We start from the raw sequence: 22,854 nt of genomic DNA on the forward strand, positions 1-22,854 counted from the left end.
GCACCATACCTGTGCTCGTGGGATTCACCGAAGTGGTAAACGTCTGAGACCTGCATCACTTCGGGCTTTCCTCCCACATTAAGCTGACACGCCGTGATATAACTGGAATACTGTTAAAAGCGGCGTTAAACCCAACTCACTCACTCACTCCCATATACATGAATATGCCTTTTTCCCAATAAAAGTATATGATTGATTAAAGTATTAAAATGGTTTGAACCAAACCAAATAAGATATTTTGTCAATTAAAGTTATTGTGAAAGATAGTTATTTAGCCGAAGTTCCAGATCATTACAATTTTTTTTTAAATTCATTATTTTCCCCAAAGACGACAGATGTGCTCATTGACAGTGTTACAAAAGCTACATACACTGTTGACTACAAGATTCATGGTAAACAGTTCCTTCTTTGTGTAGATAATTCTATGAAGAAATCTGTATTGACAATCTAAAAGTTTTACATCCTTAAGTTTATCTTATAGACAGTAAATGGGGTTTTTCAAATTAAATTCACAATAAAAACTGATTGCCATTTTTCACATAAGTATGTTTTTATGAATCACTATCAATAAGTGATGATTCCTGTGTTTGTGGAACAGTGAGCACATCTTGACAAGATACACCCTGTGTAGATTTTGGTTCAGTTTATGTGCTGTCATAGTCTGACGGCATAGAATGAATACAGATGTATCCATACACTACAGATGTATCCATTCACTACAGATGTATCCATTTACTACAGATGTATCAATACAGATGTATCACTACAGATGTATCAATTCACTACAGATGTATCAATACAGATGTATCAATACAGATGTATCAATACAGATGTATCCATTCACTATAGATGTATCAATACAGATGTATCACTACAAATGTATCCATTCACTACAGATGTATCACTACAGATGTATCCATTCACTACAGATGTATCAATACAGATGTATCACTACAGATGTATCTATTCACTACAGATGTATCCATTCACTACAGATGTATCAATACAGATGTATCACTACAGATGTATCCATTCACTACTGATGTATCCATTCACTACAGTTGTGTCTCTTCAGATGTATCCATTCACTACAGATGTATCACTACAGATGTATCCATTCAATACAGATGTATCACTACAGATTTATCCATTCAATACAGATGTATCAATACAAATGTATCAATACAGATGTATCACTACAGATGTATCCATTCACTACAGATGTATCAATACGGATGTATCACTACAGATGTATCCATTCACTACAGATGTATCCATTCACTACAGATGTATCCATTCACTACAGATGTATCAATACAGATGTATCACTACAGATGTATCCATTGACAACATATGTATCACCACAGATGTATCCATTCACTAGATGTATCAATACAGATGTATCACTACAGATGTATCCATTCACTACAGATGTATCCTTGCAGCTTCATTCCTCGAGTAAAATGTATCCATGAATGGATATTTTCGTGTATCCCCCAATGTGATGAATGAGAAGCTTCAGAGCCTGTACTACCTGTACGCTGGTCCGAATAACTAGAACGCAGCACAGCATGTTTGTCAGACTTTATTACTGGTCACTGAGTCAAGAACAATACAACAAGTTAAGCATTAAATTATCACAGCAGGACAGATATGCACATTCATTTTACATGATTGTCTTTTTGACAGGTTTGTGTTTATAATTTGTCTTTTTTTTGTAAATATGTGTTTATCAATCGTAAAAAAAGTTGGATGAAAACGGATTTAAAAAACATTTTGCAAAAATTGATGACACTATAAACTGATATAAAAATAATCAATATATATTAAAGAATTAGGCGTATATGATAGTGGGGTTTCTTCAGTATCAGATGTATCACGTACACATATGAATGTAGTGTTTCCAGGGAGACTGACAGTGAATACTGGCATCCCGCAACTCACTCGCTGTATTAAAGGTGTGCAATCTCAGTGTTAGGACAGACTGAAGGCACTTCACATCAAGTTCTGGACGGTTTCAAGATAACAATAAATACAGCACTACCAGACAACCAACAAAATACATTCAAGGCCTTCCTTCTTACAATTCATACAAATATAACATACATTAAATATGTCAGGGTTTTCTTGCGCATCTTCAGTGGCCATTACACCCAGGATGACCCAGGATAATTCAAAATGACCCAGGATGATTCAGGATGACCCAGGATGACCCAGGATGACCCAGGATGATTCAGAATGACCCAGGATGACCCAGAATGACCCAGGATGACCCAGAATGTTTCAGAATGACCCAGAATGACCCAGAATGACCCAGGATGACCCATAATGACCCAGGATGATTCAGAATGACCCAGGATGACCCAGGTTTGACCCAGAATGTTTCAGAATGACCCAGGATAATTCAGAATGATCCAGAATGACCCAGGATGATTCAGAATGACCCAGAATGATTCAGATTGACCCAGGATGATTCAGAATGACCCAGGATGACCCAGGATGACCCAGAATGTTTCAGAATGACCCAGGATGATTCAGAATGACCCAGAATGACCCAGGATGACCCAGAATGACCCAGGATGATTCAGAATGACCCAGGATGACCCAGAATGACCCAGGATGATTCAGAATGACCCAGGGTGATTCAGAATGACCCAGGATGATTCAGAATGACCCAGGATGACCCAGGATGACCCAGAATGACCCAGGATGATTCAGAATGACCCAGGATGACCCAGGGTGACCTAGGATGATTCAGAATGACCCAGGATGACACAGGATGATTCAGAATGACCCAGGGTGACCCAGGTTGACTAAGGGTGACACTGAAGTGATGAATAGTTGTATAGTGCTTTGGTTTGGCCTGGTACACAAATACATATATCATTGAAATACAGAACCAAGGGGTCTGCAGCTAACTATCAATTCACTATTTCGCACATTAAGTTATGTCAACATGTCAAATTCTACCAATTTTGTAGACAAAAAGGCTAATAACTGGCTTACATAGCTTTTCATTAATTATAGCTATGGACACCATTTTGACATATCTACAAAGTCAAAGAAACACTATATGTCGTATTACCTTAGCGTTAAAGATAAATGACATACATGTTATAGTGTATTTGCAAAAGCCCAAAGCGTGTATATTAGTGAAGAATATCACTCTTCAAATATCAAATATCTTGATAAAAGAAAACATTTATTGTTTTCACATTTAATGTGGTGAATGTGGGATGTGGTGAATGAGGTGGCTGTAACGCGTTCTATGGAGAACGAGGTGGATGTTACGTGTACTGTTGTGAATGCGGTGGCTGTTACGTGTTCTATGGTGAATGCGGTGGCTGTTACGTGTTCTATGGTGAATGCGGTGGCTGTTACGTGTTCTATGGTGAATGAGGTGGCTGTTACGTGTACTGTTGTGAATGCGGTGGCTGTTACGTGTTCTGTGGTGAATGCGGTGGCTGTTACGTGTTCTATGGTGAATGCGGTGGCTGTTACGTGTTCTATGGTGAATGAGGTGGCTGTTACGTGTTCTGTGGTGAATGCGGTGGCTGTTACGTGTTCTGGGGTGAATGCGGTGGCTGTTACGTGTTCTGTGGTGAATGCGGTGGCTGTTACGTGTTCTGTGGTGAATGCGGTGGCTGTTACGTGTTCTGTGGTGAATGAGGTGTCTGTTACTTGTTCTATGGTAAATGCGATGGCTGTTACGTGTTCTATGGTGAATGCGGTGGCTGTTACGTGTTCTGTGGTGAATGAGGTGTCTGTTACTTGTTCTATGGTAAATGCGATGGCTGTTATGTGTTCTATGGTGAATGCGGTGGCTGTTACTTGTTCTATGGTGAATGCGGTGGCTGTTACTTGTTCTATGGTAAATGCGATGGCTGTTACGTGTTCTATGGTGAATGCGGTGGCTGTTACTTGTTCTATGGTAAATGCGATGGCTGTTACGTGTTCTATGGTGAATGCGGTGGCTGTTACTTGTTCTATGGTAAATGCGATGGAATGCGATGGCTGTTACGTGTTCTATGGTGAATGCGGTGGCTGTTACGTTTTCTGTGGTTAATGAGGTGGCTGTTACGTGTTCTATGGTGAATGCGATGGCTGTTACTTGTTCTATGGTGAATGCGGTGGTTGTTACTTGTTCTATGGTGAATGAGGTGGCTGTCACATCTACTGTGGCGACTTTGGTGCTGTCAGTTGACTATAGAGAATATGGTGGATGTCTCGACACTTGTTGGGTGGAGGGAAGGACACTCACTGTCGATAAGGAATTTTTCACATGTACTGTGAGGGTTGGGGCGGGGGCGGGTACTGTGGGGGCTCCTGGGGCGGGTATTGAGGAGCTGACTGGCCCATGTTCCCCACGGTGTTCATGTGTACAACAGTAGCGTTGACGGTCGGCTGCATCACAAAACCAGGCTGCACACGCTGAAACGGTGTATCGTGAGATATCATTGGATCATAGAAAAACAATAATAATCATAATCATAATAATAATTATATTGCGCTATACTTTCAAGCCACACATGTCATGTTCAAAGCACTTCACCATTATTACCCCAGTCAGTGGATCAGCGTGCACCCGATTTCATTCTCAGCTCCCTAGGGAGTATACATTACCATATTATCCTACCGGGTACCCATTCACTGTTGGTGAGCAGAGGTAGAGCTAAATGTGCCCTTTCAAATATATTGCATTGTATTTACTGATTTGAAATGTCTTTGCATAACCACTATGACATTCGATTTCCAGAACAGAACAGAATACTTGTTTTCCTTACAAACTGTGCATGGTATTACCTCACGTCGACATGCGAGGATGCCTCCAAGGATAGTGGCCACGAGAGTGAATATCCATCCCAAGATCACCATCGCAACGATGCCGAGGGCCAATGAGTTGAATTCGTTCAGTGTTTCACAGGTGTAGTACGCACTCCCGCCTCCGTTGCTGTAGAGACAAAATCCACATCATTACACACCCCTTGACGGATATTACACATACCCACGCATAGCACATACGCACGTATAGCACATACCCACGTATAATACCCACTCACGTATAACACCCATATCTAACACACACTCACGTATAACACCCACGTATACCCAGGTATAACACCGACGTATAACATCCACGCATAACACCCACCCACGTATAAAACCAACTTACGTATAACTCCCGAGTACCTACATATAACATCCACTTAAGTATAACACCAACTCACGTATAACACCCACCCATGTATACCACCTACATATTACATCCACTCACGTATAACAAACACGTATAACACCCATATCTAACACACACTCACGTATAACACCCACGTATACCCAGGTATAACACCGACGTATAACATCCACGCATAACTCCCACCCACGTATAAAACCAACTTACGTATATCACCCAAGTACCTACACATAACATCCACTTTAGTATAACACCCACTCACACCCACATATTACATCCACTCACGTATAACAAACACGTATACCACCCGATCACGAATAACAACAACGTATAAAACCCAGCCACGTATAAAACCCACTCACGTATAACACCCACGTATAACACCCATCCACGTATATTACTCACCCACGTATAACACCCATCCACGTATAAAACTCACTCATGTATAACACCCATCCACGTATAAAACTCACTCATGTATAACACTCACGTATAACACCCACGTATCAAACTCACTCACGTATAACATCCACGTATAAAAGCCACTCACGTGTAACACCCACATATAACACCATCCACCATCCACAGATAAACTCACTCATGTATAACACCCATTCACGTATAACACCCACGTATAAAACCCACTCACTTATAACACCCACGTATAACACCCATTCACGTTTAACATCCACGTATAAAACCCACTCACGTATAACACCCACGTATAACACCCATTCACGTATAACACCCACGTATAAAACCCACCCACGTATAACACCCATCCACGTATAAAACTCACTCACGTGTAACACCCACGCATAACACCCACCCACATATAACGCCAACGTATGGCATACACCATGTACAGCACAGGTCATATTTACCACTATGTACAAATGTTACCGACCTGCAGACGCACGAGTAACTCCTGGTGGAGCAGTACTGCTTGTCCTGGCCGGCGAAAACCCCAACGATCAGCAGGCAGAAGAAGAAGATGATGGCCATGATGACGAGAGTCAAGATGCAGAAGACCATCTGGGTGATGTACTGAAGCAGTAAACGTATGTATACCTTTATATGACAAATATAAAATCCCTTGGTTCATTTCAGTGATTATGTCTAATTACTGAAGATTTCAGTAATTAGACATAACCACCGAGTGAATCAGTTATTAGACATAATAACTGAAATTTCCAGTTATTAGACATAATCACTGATTATACTTGTTTCCTGTAACATATATACCTTCATATGACAACTATCTGGGTGATGTAATGAAGCAGTAAACGTATATATACCTTTATATGACAACCATCTGGGTGATGTACTGAAGCAGTAAACATATATACCTTTATATAACAACCACCTGGGTGATGTACTTAAGCAGTAAACGTATATACACCTTCATATGACAACCATCTGGGTGATGTACTGAAGCAATAAACGTATATATACCTTTATATGACAACCATCTGGGTGATGTACTGAAGCAGTAAACGTATATATACCTTTATATAACAACCTTCTGGGTGATGTACTAAAGCAGTAAACGCATGTATACCTTTATATGACAACCATCTGGGTGATGTACTGTAGCAATAAACGTATATATACCTTTATATGACAACCATCTGGGTGATGTACTGAAGCAGTAAACTTAATATACCTTTATATGACAACCATCTGGGTGATGTACTGAAGCTGTAAACGTATATATACCTTTATATGAAAACAATCTGAGTGATGTACTGAAGCTGTAAACGTATATAACCTTTATATGACAACCATCTGTGTGATGTACTGAAGCTGTTAACGTATGTATACCTTTATATGAAAACAATCTGAGTAATGTACTGAAGCTGTAAACGCATGTATACCTTTATATGACAACCATCTGGGTGATGTACTGAAGCAGTAAACGTATATATACCTTTATATGACAACCATCTGTGTGATGTACTGAAGCTGTAAACGTATATAACCTTTATATGACAACCATCTGTGTGATGTACTGAAGCTGTTAACGTATGTATACCTTTATATGAAAACAATCTGAGTGATGTACTGAAGCTGTAAACGCATGTATACCTTTATATGACAACCATCTGGGTGATGTACTGAAGCAGTAAACGTATATATACCTTTATATGACAACCACCTGGGTGATGTACTGAAGCTGTAAACGTATATATACCTTTATATGAAAACAATCTGAGTGATGTACTGAAGCTGTAAACGTATATAACCTTTATATAACAACCACCTGGGTGATGTACTGAAGCTGTAAACGTATGTATACCTTTATATAACAACCACCTGGGTGATGTACTGAAGCTGTAAACGTATATATACCTTTATATGACAACCATCTGTGTGATGTACTGAAGCTGTAAACGTATATAACCTTTATATGACAACCATCTGTGTGATGTACTGAAGCTGTTAACGTATGTATACCTTTATATGAAAACAATCTGAGTGATGTACTGAAGCTGTAAATGCATGTATACCTTTATATGACAACCATCTGTGTGATGTACTGAAGCAGTAAACGTATATATACCTTTATATGACAACCACCTGGGTGATGTACTGAAGCAGTAAACGTATATATACGTTTATATGAAAACAATCTGAGTGATGTACTGAAGCTGTAAACGTATATAACCTTTATATGACAACCATCTGTGTGATGTACTGAAGCTGTAAACGTATATATACCTTTATATGACAACAATTTGAGTGATGTACTGAAGCTGTAAACGCATGTATACCTTTATATAACAACCACCTGGGTGATGTACTGAAGCTGTAAACGTATATATACCTTTATATGAAAACAATCTGAGTGATGTACTGAAGCTGTAAACGTATATAACCTTTATATGACAACCATCTGTGTGATGTACTGAAGCTGTAAACGTATATATACCTTTATATGACAACAATCTGAGTGATGTACTGAAGCTGTAAACGCATGTATACCTTTATATGACAACCATCTGTGTGATGTACTGAAGCTGTTAACGTATATGGTCTGTGTGATTTTCACGAGGGATTTGCATACTGCTTCTAATTATAGAGGCATCACCTTCTTCATGTTGTCAGTACATTCTACATCCATGTATCAATTATTAAAACTAGACATAGTTTTTGGAGCGATGCTTATAATAGACTTCTTGAGTCGCAGGCAGGGTTTCGTGTCGGATATTCAACTCCTGATAATGTACAATCAGTCGCTAATCGAACAAAGATAAATTACTGATATATTAAATGGGATTTGGTTTGTATGAGAAGATCAGTTTATTGCTATACTCAAAAAGTATTATATATTTCCTAGTTTACATAAATTTAACAAGTTCATGTCAGATATAATACAAATATAGGGAACGTTTATTATTTTATGATAATAATTTGAGAAAAGAAATGTAAAAAATGGCTCGCAGCCTTGATGCAACATATAATGGGCCCATGGCCAACACTTCGTGAATGAAATGCTGCTGCTGCTGATGATGATGATGACTGCTTAGCGACACAAGCCGTCACGGACAGAAGACATAACGATGTGGGAGCTGTCGGACGTAAAATAATACACTGCAATGTCGTAAATCTTTTGGATATAATTCCTCCTTCTAAGTCAACAAACTAAATTCACTGATTCAGTTGTTTTTACAGCTAATCATCATCCAGAGAACCATTAACTTTCTCAAGATAACAAACATATTTCCCTCTGGGCGAAATGTGGCATTGTAACCAGGGAGGGCTGCAATCCTATACCTAACCCACGGAGCATGTTATATACCTATGTTGGAATCGTCGGATGTAATGCTTCTATATCTGATTCACGGAGCATGGTAAAGTTCTTTACCTAACCCCGAAGCATGGTATAAAACGTTACTGTTAATAATATGTGATAATTGGATAAAGCTCGTGTTAGCTCCATTTAATCGTGAGTTGGTGTTCATTAAAACTTTCGTGGGATATGGTTAATACCTCACTTCATAAGACTCCCATGTTACTCACCCCTCCCTTGCCCTGGACGCAGCTCGCTATGGCGCCGATCAGACCTGGGATGATGAACTGTGGACGGAACGTTTGTAAAGAGTGGTAAACGTTTTGTATCTATGTGTGCTCTTTCAAATTATTACGAAATTACGAAGCTTACAGTGATGGTCCTTACAGCACAGCCCATAGCCCATATTAGTGAGTGTCACTTAAGAGCACAGCCAATAGCCCAGTTTAGTGATGGACCTACCGCAAAGCCAATAGTCCATACCTGAGGTGTATACCTACCACAAAGCAAATAGTCAATACCAGAGGTGGATATTTACAGCAAAGCCAATAGTCCATATCAGAGGTGGATATTAACAGCAAAGTCAATAACCCGTTTTAGTGATGGATACTTACCGCAAAGCAAATTGTCCATACCTGAGGTGTATACCTACCACAAAGCAAATAGTCAATACCAGAGGTGGATATTTACAGCAAAGCCAATAGTCCATATCAGAGGTGGATATTTATAGCAAAGCCAATAGCCCATATCAGAGGTGGATATTTACAGCAAAGCCAATAGTCCATACCGGAGGTGCATATTTACAGCAAAGCCAGTAGTCCATATTAGTGAGTGTCACTTAAGAGCACAGCCAATAGCCCATTTTAGTGATGGATACTTACCGCAATGCCAATAGTCCATACCAGAGGTGGATATTTACAGCAAAGCCAAAAGCCCGTTTTAGTGATGGATACTTACCGCAAAGCCAATAGTCCATACCTGAGGTGGATACTTACAGCAAAGCCAATAGTCCATATCAGAGGTGGATATTTACAGCAAAGCCAATAGTCCATATCAGAGGTGGATATTTACAGCAAAGCCAATATCCCATACCAGAGGTGGATATTTACAGCAAAGCCAATAGTCCATACCAGAGGTGGATATTTACAGCAAAGCCAATAGTCCATATCAGAGGTGGATATTTACAGCAAAGCCAATAGTCAAAACCTGAGGTGGATACTTACCGCAAAGCCAATAGCCCATACCAGAGGTGGATATTTACAGCAAAGCCAATAGTCCATACCAGAGGTGGATATTTACAGCAAAGCCAATAATCCACACCAGAGGTGGATTTTTACAGCAAAGCCAATAATCCATACCAGAGGTTGATATTTACCGCAAAGCCAATAGTCCATACTAGAGGTGGATATTTACCGCAAAGCCAATGGTCCATACCAGAGGTGGATATTTACAGCAAAGCCAATAGTCCATATCAGAGGTGGATATTTACAGCAAAGCCAATAGTCCATACCTGAGGTGGATACTTACTGCAAAGCCAATAGTCCATACCTAAGGTGGATATTTACCGCAAAGCCAATAGTCCATACGAGAGGTGGATATTTACAGCAAAGCCAATATCCCATACTAGAGGTGGATATTTACAGCAAAGCCAATAGCCCATACTAGAGATGGTTATTTACAGCAAAGCAAATAGTCCATACCTGAGGTGGATATTTACAGCAAAGCCAATAGCTCATACCAGAGGTGGATATTTACCACAAAGCCAATAGTCCATACCTGAGGTGGATACTTACCGCAAAGCCAATAGCCCATACAAGAGGTGGATATTTACAGCAAAGCCAATAGCCCATATCAGAGGTGGATATTTACAGCAAAGCCAATAGTCCATACCTGAGGTGGATATTTACAGTAAAGCCAATAGTCCATACCAGAGGTGGATATTTACAGCAACGCCAATATTCCATATCAGAGGTGGATATTTACAGCAAAGCCAATAGTCCAAACCATAGGTGGATATTTACAGTAAAGCCAATAGTCCATACCAGAGGTGGATATTTACAGCAACGCCAATATTCCATATCAGAGGTGGATATTTACAGCAAAGCCAATAGTCCATCCAAGAGGTGGATACATACCGCAAAGCCAATAGTCCATACCAGAGGTGGATATTTACAGCAAAGCCAATAATCCACACCAGAGGTGGATATTTACAGCAAAGCCAATAGTCCATCCAAGAGGTGGATACATACCGCAAAGCCAATAGTCCATACCAGAGGTGGATATTTACAGCAAAGCCAATAATCCACACCAGAGGTGGATATTTACAGCAAAGCCAATAGTCCATACCGGAGGTGGATATTTACAGCAAAGCCAATAATCCATACCAGAGGTGGATATTTACAGCAAAGCCAATGGTCCATACCAGAGGTGGATATTTACAGCAAAGCCAATGGTCCATACCATAGGTGGATATTTACAGCAAAGCCAATGGTCCATACCATAGGTGGATATTTACAGCAAAGCCAATAATCCATACCAAAGGTGGATATTTACAGCAAAGCCAATGGTCCATACCATAGGTGGATATTTACAGCAAAGCCAATAGTCCACACCAGAGGTGGATATTTACAGCAACGCCAATAGTCCATATCAGAGGTGGATATTTACAGCAAAGCCAATAGTCCATCCAAGAGGTGGATACATACCGCAAAGCCAATAGTCCATACCAGAGGTGGATATTTACAGCAAAGCCAATAATCCACACAAGAGGTGGATATTTACAGCAAAGCCAATAGTTCATACCAGAGGTGGATATTTACAGCAAAGCCAATAATCCACACCAGAGGTGGATATTTACAGCAAAGCCAATGGTCCATACCAGAGGTGGATATTTACAGCAAAGCCAATAGTCAATATCAGAGGTGGATATTTACAGCAAAGCCAATAGTCCAAACCTGAGGTGGATATTAACAGCAAAGCCAATAGCCCATACCAGAGGTTGATATTTACAGCAAAGCCAATAGCCCATATCAGAGGTGGATATTTACAGCAAAGGCAGTAGTCCACACCAGAGGTGGATATTTACAGCAAAGCCAATAGTCCACACCAGAGGTGGATATTTACAGCAAAGCCAATAGCCCATATCAGAGGTGGATAATAACAGCAAAGCCAATAGTCCATACCAGAGGTTGATATTTACAGCAAAGCCAATAGTCCATACAAGAGGTGGATACATACCGCAAAGCCAATAGTCTATACCAGAGGTGGATATTTACAGCAAAGCCAATAATCCACACCAGAGGTGGATATTAACAGCAAAGCCAATAGCCCATACCTGAGGTGGATATTTACAGCAAAGCCAATAATCCACACCAGAGGTGGATATTTACAGCAAAGCCAATATCCCATACCAGAGGTGGATATTTACAGCAAAGCCAATAGTCCATACCTGAGGTGGATACTTACCGCAAAGCCAATAGTCCATACCTGAGGTGGATATTTACCGCAAAGCCAATAGTCCATACGAGAGGTGGATATTTACAGCAAAGCCAATATCCCATACCAGAGGTGGATATTTACAGCAAAGCCAATAGCCCATACTAGAGATGGTTATTTACAGCAAAGCCAATAGTCCATACCTGAGGTGGATATTTACCGCAAAGCCAATAGTCCATACCTGAGGTGGATATTTACAGCAAAGCCAATAGTCCATACCAGAGGTGGATATTAACAGCAAAGCCAATAGTCCATACCTGAGGTGGATATTTACAGCAAAGCCAATAGCCATATTATAGGGTACTTACAGCAAAGCCAATAGCCCATATCGGTGACGACCCGTAAGCAGCGTAGGCACTGGCGCCGCTGGTGTCCAAGGTGCTGCCAAAGACCCTGCCGAAGTTGCCGAGTGCGCCTGTTACTATCTTATTGAACAGCATATACACCAGCACGCTGAAAGCGATTCCTGGAAAAACAGATGTCAACACAGATACCATCAAAACTAAAAAAGTAGATAACCCTAATAAATTGATAATAGAGCACATTTGTTTTAATTCATCATTTGGTAAGGGGCGTGACATTTGATAATGAGGGCAGGGGGCGGCTTTTGGGGGTAGAGTCATGTTTTTCTTTCTTCATTTTTATAGGAGCTGAGATTTTTTTCTTCTGAAAAGAGAGATGAGATATTTCAAATTCAACCTTCGGAAAGAACGTTACAATTTTCTCACTGTTCACTAAAACATAATAGCTGTACAATGAAAATAGTAGTATGATAAAGCATTTTATAAAATAACAAATAAAGACCATTTTTTACAACACCATATGTTTGTAGCAAAAACAAGTCTACTTAACATGGTTGTACTCACATCTTCTGGAGGAATGTACTTTTCAATTACTAAGATGATGTGGATGATGGACATAAGTAGCATAACGTTTGATGTAAACTGACGGAAAAAAGAACCGTTACCCAACTGAAAGTTGTACACGTTGGGTCCAAACCCCGGAAGTGTTACAAAATGGTTGAGAATAAATCGCCCAAACACAACCACAACAGTTTGCTGAATAATGCAGGTGCTACATTACCCAGATCAGTGGAACTTAAGTATGATTAATGAGAGAACAAGCCATTGGTATGATACATCAAGAAGCAACGCTGTAGCAGAATGACAGCCACCAGGTTGATGGTCCATTATAGGCACTCTGGATGTACGGACAGGATACTTCATCATCGACGTCGTTGGTGAGGGGGCGGCCAAGGCCGCCGCCTAAACTAACCATGAACCCAACAATACCCCTGAAAGTCATGGAGCTTTTGTCCCAAAAAAGCATTTTTAAAATATTGATAGTCCAAGTTCACAGTAAAATGCATTTCTCCAATCACAAAGATCAGTGTTTGACTCAGATTGGTCAGAATTAGGACACACTCACTTACATCATCACACAATAGAAACAGGTGACACCCGACCCATAAGACCCCCTTTTTATAGGCAAAACGCACCCATTAGAAATGAATGTTCGATACAGGTGCAAGAAATGTTTGGAGCCAATATCATTCAGGCCAGTTCTTCTGAATAGAAATCTCCCATTTCCATGTTTAAAAAACGTGATAGCTCTAAACGCTTTGCCGTAGAGTATAGACGTCTCAATACTTTACATAACCTATATTTTTCCCTCCATCACCTCTGCCAATATTTTTAGTGAGCTTGATTGTGCTAGTGGCTTTTAACAAATACCAGTCCATCCAGATACAAAACACAGGTCGGCCTAAATTACACCCGATGGTGTTTTTGGATGGAATCGCCTCCCTTTTGGCCTAAAAAATACTCCTATAGCATTGCTGCAAATCATTTCAGAGGCAATAAAGAAATGTATTAGCGTTACATACTAATATATGTAATCATTTTCTAAAACGGGTTTGGAACATCTGAGTCACCCCAAGGCAGTATTCCAAAAGATCAAAGAAGCAGGACTCACTCTAAAACCAACCAAGTGCAAATTTGCGTCACAAGTCACCTACATAGGGTATATCGCCAGTAAAGATGGCATCCATGTCGATGTACTTCAAAAAATAGATTCAGTCACACAGATCTCACCCTCTAAAAAGGTCAATGACGTGTTTCATTTCTTAGATTTGCTCCTATGTATAGCGATTCATTCAGACACTGGCATATCAACTCATCCAGGAACTGTCATATCAATTCATCCAGACACTGCCATACCGATTCATCCAGGAACTGCCACACTGACTCACCCAGGAACTGACAGACATTGCCCTATAGACTCATCTAGGCAGTCAAATAGAGTCATCCAGACACTGCCACATCGACTCATCTAGACATTGCCATATCGACCCATCTAGGCAGTCATATAGAGTCATCCAGACACTGCCACATCGACTCATCCAGACACTGCCATATCGACTCATCCAGCCATTGCCATATAGACTCATCTAGGCAGTCATATCGAGTCATCCAGACACTGCCATATCGACTCATCCAGACATTGCCATATAGACTCATCTAGGCAGTCATATCGAGTCATCCAGAAACTGCCATATCGACTCATCCAGACACTGCCATATTGTCTCATCAAGGAACTACCATATCGACTCATCTAGACATTGCCATATAGACTCATCTAGGCAGTCATATCCAGTCATCCAGACACTGCCATATCGACTCATCCAGACATTGCCATAAAGACCCATCTAGGCAGTCATATCGACTCATCCAGACACTGCCATATCGACTCATCCAGACACTGTCATATCGACTCATCTAGGCAGTCATATCGACTCGTCCAGACATTGCCATATCGACTCATCCAGTCATTGCCATATAGACTCATCTGGGCAGTCATATCGACTCATCCAGACACTGCCATATCGACTCATCCAGACACTGCCATACCGACTCATCCAGACATTGCCATATAGTCTCATCTAGGAACTGCCATATCGACTTATCCAGTCAATCATATCAACTCATCCAGACACTGCCATCTCGGAACATCCTGACAGTGCCATATTGAATCATCCAGACACTGCCATATCAACTCATCCAGACACTGCCATATCGATTCATCTAGGAACTGCCATACCGACTCATCCAGTCAATCATATCAACTCATCCAGACACTGCCATCTCGGAACATCCTGACAGTGCCATATTGAATCATCCAGACACTGCCATACCGACTCATCCAGACATTGACATATAGTCTCATCTAGGAACTGCCATATCGACTCACCCAGTCAATCATATCAACTCATCCAGACACTGCTATATCGATTCATCTAGGAACTGCCATACCGACTCATCCAGTCAATCATATCGACTCATCCAGATCACTGCCATATCGATTCATCTAGGAACTGCCATACCGACTCATCCAGTCAATCATATCGACTCATCCAGACACTGCCATCTCGGAACATCCTGACAGTGCCATATCGATTCATCTAGGAACTGCCATACCGACTCATCCAGACATTGTCATATAGACTTATCTAGGCAGTCACATCGAGTCATACAGACACTGACACCTCGGAACATCCTGATACTGCCATATCGACTCATCCAGACGCTGCCATACCGACTCATCCAGACACTGCCATACCGACTCATCCAGACATTGCCCTATAGACTCATCTAGGCAGTCAAATAGAGTCATCCAGACACTGCCACATCGACTCATCCAGACATTGCCATATCGACCCATCTAGGCAGTCACATCGAGTCATACAGACACTGCCACCTCGGAACATCCTGATACTGCAATATTGAGTCATACAGACACTGCCATATAGATTCATCTAGGCATTGTCATATAGACTCATCTAGGCAGTCACATCGAGTCATACAGACACTGCCACCTCGGAACATCCTGATACTGCAATATTGAGTCATACAGACACTGCCATATAGACCAATCCAGACATTGTCATGAAGACTCATCTAGGCAGTCATATCGAGTCATCCAGGCACTGCCATATGACTCATCCAGGCACTGCCATATCGACTCATCTAGGCAGTCATATCGACTCATCCAGACACTGCCATATCGACTAATCCAGACACTGCCATACCGACTAATCCAGGAACTACCATATCGACTCATCCAGACACTGCCATATCGACTCATCCAGACACTGCCATATCGACTCATCCAGACACTGCCATATCAACTCATCCAGACACTGCCATATCGACTAATCCAGGAACTACCATATCGACTCATCCAGTCAACCATATCGTGTCATCCAGACACTACCATATCGACTCATCCAGTCAACCATATCGTGTCATCCTGACACTGCCATATCGACTCACATATCGATAAGCGTAGCTCAGTTGCATGCCGTCATTCTAACAGCGTATGGAAACTCTTATTACTTAGCAACATATGTCAACAGCATCACAAATACAAAGTTGACAAACTGCCTCAGCTAATGACATTCAAGCCTACGTGACACAACTGCAATGCAGTGGCGCATTTTTGATGAGTGTTTAAAGATTGGACTAGATGGATTGGTTTTATTTCCACACTGCTTTCGAATTTCTCGTCAGTGTTTTATACAGAAACATAAAGGTTAAAACATAATATGATGGTCGGGTTAATGATGAAACCTGGTCAGGCAGGATCTGGCCCATGTCCTCTTTCGTTGTGGAACAGACTATGGACATCACCGAGCGGCGGTGGGTAGTTTTATGGTTAATGCGTTCTCCCACAACACTGAAGGTCCGGGTTCGATTCCAAACATGGATGCAATGATGTACCCATAGCGTCTCCAGCCGGGATATTGCTGAATATTACTAAAATGGCGTAAACCAGACCCGCTCACTCGATATGTCCCGATACAGGCATGCACCTGACCATTATATTTTAATTTTAATTGAAAGCTAAATTTTACCAAAACAGTGTAAGTGTACACGCATATTTCATCTTACTATCACGTGGTACCAGCAATCACGTACAAATTAACAGAAATGTGACATTTTGTCTGCAAACGTCATGTACATGCAGGCTTTGAAAAGACAAAGATTGTCGACCCCTGTTCAAACTGTGAGTTCTTTGCGTATCCAACAGTCACGTTGAGATCCTGCCCCAGGAACTGTGTGAGCACCTGTCATAGTGGGAGGTACGAGGCTACTGGCTGTCACGTTGAGATCCTGCCCCAGGAACTGTGTGAGCACCTGTCATAGTGGGAGGTATGAGGCTACTGGCTGTCACGTTGAGATCCTGCCCCAGGAACTGTGTGAGCATCTGTCATGGCAGGAGGTATGAGGCTACTGGCTGTCACGTTGAGATCCTGCCCCAGGAACTGTGTGAGCACCTGTCATAGTAGGAGGTATGAGGCTACTGGCTGTCACGTTGAGATCCTGCCCCAGGAACTGTGTGAGCACCTGTCATAGTAGGAGGTATGAGGCTACTGGCTGTCACGTTGAGATCCTGCCCCAGGAACTGTGTGAGCATCTGTCATGGCAGGAGGTATGAGGCTACTGGCTGTCACGTTGAGATCCTGCCCCAGGAACTGTGTGAGCACCTGTCATAGTAGGAGGTATGAGGCTACTGGCTGTCACGTTGAGATCCTGCCCCAGGAACTGGGTGAGCACCTGTCATAGTAGGAGGTATGAGGCTACTGGCTGTCACGTTGAGATCCTGCCCCAGGAACTGTGTGAGCACCTGTCATAGCAGGACGTTTGGGGGTACTGACAGTCATGTCGAGATCCTCTCTCAGGAACCGTGGTCATGTCTAATTGTCAAATCAGGATCCATGTTGTTTGTTTGTTTGTTCGTTGTTTAACGCCGCGCTCAGCAATATTCCAGCGTAAAAGGCGACTTACGGGATCGGGTGGTCAGGCTCGTTGACTTGGTTGATGCATGTCATCGTATCCCAATTGCGTGGATCGATGCTCATGATGTCAATCACTGGATTGTCAGGTCCAGACTTGATTATTTACAGACTGTCGTCATATAGCTGGAATATTGTTGAGTGCGGCGTTAAAGAACAAACAAACAAATATATGACTGCGGTCTGTAAATAATCGAGTCTCTGACTTTACATCCATTGTGTCCATGTATCTCTGACTTTACATGAATTTTGTCCATGTATCTCTGACTTTACATCCATTGTGTCCATGTATCTCTGACTTTACATCCATTGTGTCTATGTATCTCTGACTTTACATTCATTGTGTCCATATATCTCTGACTTTACATCCATTGTGTGCGTGTATCTCTGACTTTACATCCATTGTGTCCGTTTATCTCTGGGCAATACCGTTTCTCGTAAAATCGTCCCGATCAACAATTGTCCAAATTAACGTTCAGATGTTCAGATTAACGAATGTCAAGATTAACGAGTCATAGGTATACAGTAATATACCCTGTATAATATTAAGTCGTTTCAGCAGTGTCTGGAACACACGCTCTCCGGTCTAACGGGGTTTCTCTGTACGCTGACACCTCGGGTGTGTCTACCTGCGAAAACTAGAAGTCTACAAAGAAACCGGATACAAAGACCCACACTCTCGCTGTATCCATTCTCCTGCCTGTGTGGTACATAAATCAATTTAAAGAACGATGAAGCCAAGAATACACTATCCCAAACAACCCTGTACCATCATCTAACAATGTTAGCAAGGGTATCAACTGTTACTTATGATATACCGAGAAACAAACCAATATACAACTCAATATATACCTACAACGAAGCACAGACACATGACACTCACCACAAGCCAGGGCGAGTCCGGAGAATACTCCATTGGATATATTTATCTTGGATTTGGTCGACATCGTGGACAGACCACCTCTCTGTGCTTCTGTAGGTGTCATCTTCCCTGCTTTGTCATGTCCACAACGCTGGCAACGCCGGCAACGCCACGTGATTGTATTTAATCATGTGCTAGTATCGACCAGCGCCGATTCTTTTCCCTCTACCACGGGTATGACGGATTATCACAGCGGACTTATGTGCTGAGAGCAAGATATTCCTAGGTTAAAGAGATCATTTCAAGACTTTAAGACACACGTTTTTCAATGTGGACAATTTAAGATATCAAGATATATATATATAGTGTGTCACGTATATGTTAGTGTTGACCCCCCCCCCCCCCCCCCCCCCAAACCACCCCCACCCCCCCACCCCCACCCCCCAGCACTGACAAGGGAGGTGATGGTTCTCACAGAAGGCGCTAATGGCACGACAAACTAGGACACTGTATGTACATGATGTATGCGTCGCACCTGGGTTGCACCTTTGTCCAGGTAAGTCAGATGATGCAATAGCGTTGTTAGCTCCACGAGGGAGAGTGTGAGGGATTGGGGTTCTAATATTGTCCAGGTGCATCAGATGGTGCTATAGCGTTATTAGCATCCCCTTGACGTAATAGACTTAAAAGTTGTATTTGCGTATACGTTGTTAATGAATTAGAACTTTTTGACTTCTTCATCTTTTTAAAAATTGAGTGATACACCGTTAAGGGAATCAAGACCATTTTTCCATACTGTCGTCTATGCATGTTACAGGGGTCAATTGTGTTATTGTCCAGTAAATAAATGCAACATAACACTTTCCGCGTTAATAAGAAATTTCTGCTAAAGGCAGAGTCGATTCTATGACAACATAATGAGCATGTGTGTATGAATCACTATCAAATATCATTACATTATGACAATTATTGCCTTAGTCGAATATCCCCGGGGATCGCCGGTAATCACATCCATGTCCCATTTCCAGGACAACGTCATTGTCCCTGCGTCTGTCTTTTGTTGTTTATTATTTAATAGCAGACAAAAAACTACACTGAACCAAATTAAAAACTTGTGTATTTAAACAGTAATGGCCACGTATTGTCTTCAGATATCACCCGTTTTTGGTGAATCGATCAAAATCATGTGCACAGCACTATAGTGGCAAAAGTGGTTTTTCACGTGCAACTGGTCACGTGGCCATAATACCGCACTAGGTTTCAGTCATACTTGTTAGCAGTCATTAACAAAAAAAGAAGAAAAAAAGTCTTTACGGGCATTTGTCATGCCACGCCCTTCAAATGTGCAACGTGAACGTGCCATCGGCATGTTGCAGACGGGAACGTCCGTAACTGAAGTCGCAAGGGCGATGGGTTGTAGTCGACGGACTGTTTATGATTTACAGACGCGTCTACAGCAAACGGGTACCACCGCTGATCGCCCTCGGCCAGGTCGACCACGTGTGTCACATGCAGAGGATCGTCAGATTGTCTTACGTCACCTGCGTAACCGATTTTTGACGGCTTCATCAACCAAAAATGAACTGTGTAGGGGTAGACTGAGTGCGCAAACTGTTCGAAACCGTCTGAGAACTGCTCACCTTCAAGCACGACGGCCATACTTTGGGCTGATTCTGACTCAATTACACAGACGTCAACGTCAATTGTGGGCACAGCGACACTTACTTACGGAGGAATTGGAATTAAGTAGTCTTCAGTGCTGAATCCCGATTTAATCTTCGATTACGCCCAGTGTTGTGTACAGAAAGTGGACAGATTTCGAGGCGGAAGTGTCATGGTTTTTGGGGTGCTTTCTGTGGCAATGCACGTTCCAGGCTTCTTGTCATCCGTGGCAACCTCAACGCTGCTGCTTACCGCGACCAGGTACTGGCACCAGAACTTCTGCCTTTTATGGCATCACATGGACCCGGTTTGATCTTCCAACACGACAATGCCAGACCCCACACAGCAATTTTGACAAGGAATTTCCTTCAGAATGCGGGAGTCAACGTCATGGACTGGCCGTCAAGGTCTCCCGACCTCAATCCCATCGAACACGTCTGGGATGCTCTTGGCAGAAGTCTGCGCACTCTCCAGAACCAACCACAGAATTTGCAAGATCTTGGCACCATTTTGCAGCAACAATGGCGTCGTCTTCCCAATCATGTGTTCACAAGCATCACAAGGTCCATGCGGAGGCGTTGTGTGGCAGTTGTCAACGCACATGGTGGTCAAACACTCTACTGAACTTGTGTGCCAGCAGATTCTCGTGCTTGGGACTTATGATTTAAACTGTTGATGTTATTACCGAATACCGTAGGTGCTTGGAACAAATTATGGTTACAACCGTTAATTGAAATCCTTCTTTGGACATTAATGATTAAAAATTACCTTCTCTGATACATTTGTCCGTTGTATATCATATATGGGATTACTTTTAAAAATGTGAAGTTTTTAATTTGACTCAGTATATCTGTGCTTCATATTAAGTGATGTAAATGTTATGTTATCGAAAATAACAACATAATATTTTGGTCATTCGTTTAATCAAAATTTTATCATAACAAATTCATTCACAAAATCCATACCTGGTAACAGGAGACAGAGCGAGACACCCTAAAAGAAGGGTGGTGTATGACCACATTTGCTTTGATACATATGAGACAGCGATGGCGAATTGAAGACACCAAAAGATTGAAAACAGCCTGGAGGATGTTGTTCCAAATGTCAACCAAAGATGGGCCCAACTGAGCTAGCGATACCAGCTGATTCTGATCCTTTCGTAGGCATCGTTCCATCTCGTCCCAGACATGTCCTATAGGGGAGAAGTCTCGAGAAACAGCCGTCCATGGCAGTACAGCAATGTTATGCTGCCTCAAAAAGTCTGTTACAACACGTGCAACGTGAAGGCGGGCATTATCCTGCTGCAAATTGACGTTACGTCCCTGCATTTGCACAAAGGGTAGAATATGATCTCGAACGATGTCGTCCCAGAAGCGTTCGTCAGTCAAATTGCTATTAACAATGGTGAGTTGTATTCTCCCATGAGTTATGGTGCGACCCCATACCATTCCACTTCCACCAAGTGACGACGTTGAGTAACGCAGGCGTCGCTACAACGTTCTCCTAGGCGTCTGTGAACCATTGCAAGAGCTGTTCATCAGCCCTGCCCAGATGAAACCGGGAATTTGTGAACAGTATACTGTCCCGGTCATGTCTTCTGAACCTCAGATACTGTGTACACCAAGCTAGGCGTGTCTGACGGTGACGTGTAGGAAACATTGGGCGTATCGCTGGACGTCGAGGCCGGGTGTTATGTTTCCTCAACCGGTTGCCTTCAGTTCTGCCACTAAATGGTCTCAACACGGGGATTGTCCGAGCTGTTAATTTGGCAGTTTAGTATGCACCAGCCGAATTTGGTTGTCTTGTTGACGTGATGTATGACGTGAATGTTGCCCCGCTGTAGATAACGTCTCCAAAGATATAATATTGTTTCGAAGAACATTAAAATGTGTGCAGCTTCGATTTGCGCATACGCACCAAACGCGTTGATTTTCAGCTAGTTGTGGCATTGCTTAAACGTTATTTACAGTTAATCAAAATTGTATTCATGAGCA

The 22,854-nt window shown here is 42.0% G+C and overlaps 1 protein-coding gene across 1 annotated transcript; it reads right to left on the reverse strand.

Moving 5' to 3' along the window:
• Positions 1-1,569: 1,569 nt before the first annotated feature.
• Positions 1,570-19,397, reverse strand: LOC124140314. The gene is made up of 6 exons (XM_046507834.2): positions 19,220-19,397; positions 12,791-12,948; positions 9,218-9,274; positions 6,102-6,241; positions 4,804-4,951; positions 1,570-4,431 (listed from the first exon to the last, which is right to left on the reverse strand). Exons 1-6 carry the CDS (start codon positions 19,320-19,322, stop codon positions 4,279-4,281), a joined length of 759 nt encoding a protein of 252 aa, XP_046363790.2. The 5' UTR covers positions 19,323-19,397; the 3' UTR covers positions 1,570-4,278.
• Between the last annotated feature and the right edge of the window lie 3,457 nt (positions 19,398-22,854).

The sequence above is a fragment of the Haliotis rufescens genome, unplaced genomic scaffold, assembly GCF_023055435.1.
Source record: "Haliotis rufescens isolate VD_foot unplaced genomic scaffold, xgHalRufe1.0.p SCAF_5, whole genome shotgun sequence".
In the NCBI taxonomy this organism is placed as follows: domain Eukaryota; kingdom Metazoa; phylum Mollusca; class Gastropoda; order Lepetellida; family Haliotidae; genus Haliotis; species Haliotis rufescens.

Bases quoted from the DNA above. Each gene is read 5' to 3' on its own strand.
- LOC124140314 (XM_046507834.2), bottom strand. From the start codon at position 19,322: ATGACACCTACAGAAGCACAGAGAGGTGGTCTGTCCACGATGTCGACC. The intron at 4,952-6,101 runs GTCGGTAACATT...TTGTCTCTACAG, and splicing joins AGTTACTCGTGCGTCTGCAG to CAACGGAGGCGGGAGTGCGT. The intron at 4,432-4,803 runs GTAATACCATGC...ACACCGTTTCAG, and splicing joins TCCTCGCATGTCGACGTGAG to CGTGTGCAGCCTGGTTTTGT.